The sequence below is a fragment of the Numida meleagris genome, unplaced genomic scaffold, assembly GCF_002078875.1.
Source record: "Numida meleagris isolate 19003 breed g44 Domestic line unplaced genomic scaffold, NumMel1.0 unplaced_Scaffold1527, whole genome shotgun sequence".
Classification (NCBI taxonomy): Eukaryota; Metazoa; Chordata; class Aves; order Galliformes; family Numididae; genus Numida; species Numida meleagris.
This window is the reverse complement of record NW_018363315.1, coordinates 167-2,104: the sequence shown is the minus strand read 5'-3', so window position 1 is coordinate 2,104 and position 1,938 is coordinate 167. Positions and strand designations below refer to the sequence as shown.

General features: G+C 56.2%; 1 protein-coding gene across 1 annotated transcript; it reads left to right on the top strand.

Annotated features, from left to right (window-relative positions):
- Nucleotides 1-3: 3 nt before the first annotated feature.
- Nucleotides 4-1,522, top strand: LOC110390616 (osteoclast-associated immunoglobulin-like receptor; the record flags this gene model as incomplete). The annotated part of the gene is made up of 3 exons (XM_021382000.1): nt 4-259; nt 341-652; nt 775-1,522. Coding segments are annotated over 3 exons (819 nt in total), but the record flags the coding sequence as incomplete, so codon positions are not given.
- Nucleotides 1,523-1,938: the final 416 nt, after the last annotated feature.

Sequence of the window (1,938 nt, the reverse complement as noted above, 5' to 3'; positions counted from 1 at the left end):
CTGCACCCCAGCCAGGGTGTGTCCCTAGGGGACACTGTCACCCTGCGGTGCCACCTGCCCCGGCCAGCTGCCGTGGTCTGGCTGTACCAGGATGGACATTTGAGATCCAGAAAAAACACGGACAAAGCACAGTCCATGGTTGAGTTCTCCTTGGGTAGAATAAATGCAGAAGATGCAGAGAAATACTGGTGCCAGTACCGGGCTTTGGAGCCACCAGGGATATCAGAGAAGAGTGACCCTTTGGAGCTGGTGGTGACAGGTGAGGGCCCTGGGGACAATGGGTGTCCCTGTGCTGTCCCCACAGGGCCATGTCCCACTGCTGTCTCCTCTCTGCACTCAGATCACAGATACCCCCCACCCGGGATTTCCCTGAGCCCTGAGGAACACGTGGAGACAGGGACCAATGTCACCATCCGCTGCTGGAAGAAGGACTATGTGGCCGCCTTCCTCCTGCACAAGGACGGGCACTCAGCCCCTATCCAGCACCAAAACCCCAGTGGTGGGGGCACAGCCACCTTCACCCTCTATGGGGTGACCCCAGCCGACTCTGGCACCTATAGGTGCTCCTACCGTATCAGAGGTTGCTGCTTTCTGTCCTCACCTCTGGGGAAAAGAGTGACACTGAAGGTGACACCCGGACCTGCACACCCAGGTAGGTGACAGCCACCATTTTTTTTGTCCCTGGTGTCATTCATGGGAGTCAGTGTCACCACGTCCCATCCCCATGGAAGTGGTGGCTGAGAATGGGAGCACGTGAACACCGAGACCCCACAGGTGGCACGGAGCAGCTGCACGGGAACATGTTGGCAGCAGTGGCGGGGGGCTGTGCTGCCACCCTCGTGTTCATCCTCGTCCTCATCATCTTCCTCCTCCTCGCTGCCCGCAGACGCCGGATGTGGACAGATGAGAGCCATGGTGGGGAACAGCTTACATTGCTTCCATCCCCTCTAGGTCTCCCCTATTGTTTTCTTTCTCCCCTTCCATCCCCTATAGATACCCCAAGTGTCCCTCTGTGCTCCCCATAATACCCACACTTATTCCTTCCAATTGTTGATATAGATGCCTCCCTCAGAATGCCCGAGGTCATGCATCTCCAGGTCAGTGTCTGTGTCAGCCAACCCCAAATCCCAATCTGCCCCTTGGGTCCCCAAGCCCAACTCAGGAACCACAATCCCTGCCTATGGGGAGTCCACAAGACACCCAGACCCATATGGCTTAGCACAACTTCATCTGCAACCCCAAATCCAGCCCATTGGGGACATCCAATCTGCACCATGGGGGCTCCCCGGGCTCCACATTTAAGCCCCCAAACACCCTGGTGCCAACTGAGCCCTAAACAGACCCCAGACCCCATGGCCACCCTCACACTGAGTAACAGGACCCCAACACCTCCCATGGTCTCCAGTGTCTGACCCCTAGGGACCCCATATCTCAGCCCCAAACCCACCCTCTTGGACACTCCCCCTGCAGACTTACACCTTGGCTGTTCCCCACCAAGTACCTTGGGGGTCCCCATGGTGGCACTCCACTGTTCCCCTCTGTCCTCAGGTGCCGTGCAGTGACAGCGAGTGTCTGACCTATGTTGAGCTGCAAGCTGAGCCCTCCAGCACTCAGCCCCCTGTTCCCCCTGCTTCCCCACAGCCCCGTGTTATCTACGCTGAAGTGCGCACTGGCAGACCCCGCTGATGCCTCTATCTGTGGGCACACAAACCTGTGTATGTGGTGTGCACACATGTACTTACAGATTGCACAGTGCTGATGTGTTGTGTGCTCACAATCACATGTTCACTTCATGAATATTCACTGCGTATGTTCACGTGTTTTACCGCAGTGTACATCATCACATATGCACTACATGCTTAGCTCTATGGCTCCATATATGCATGTGTGATGCCATACATGCACACTGATTCATGCATGCAATAACACACACCTGTG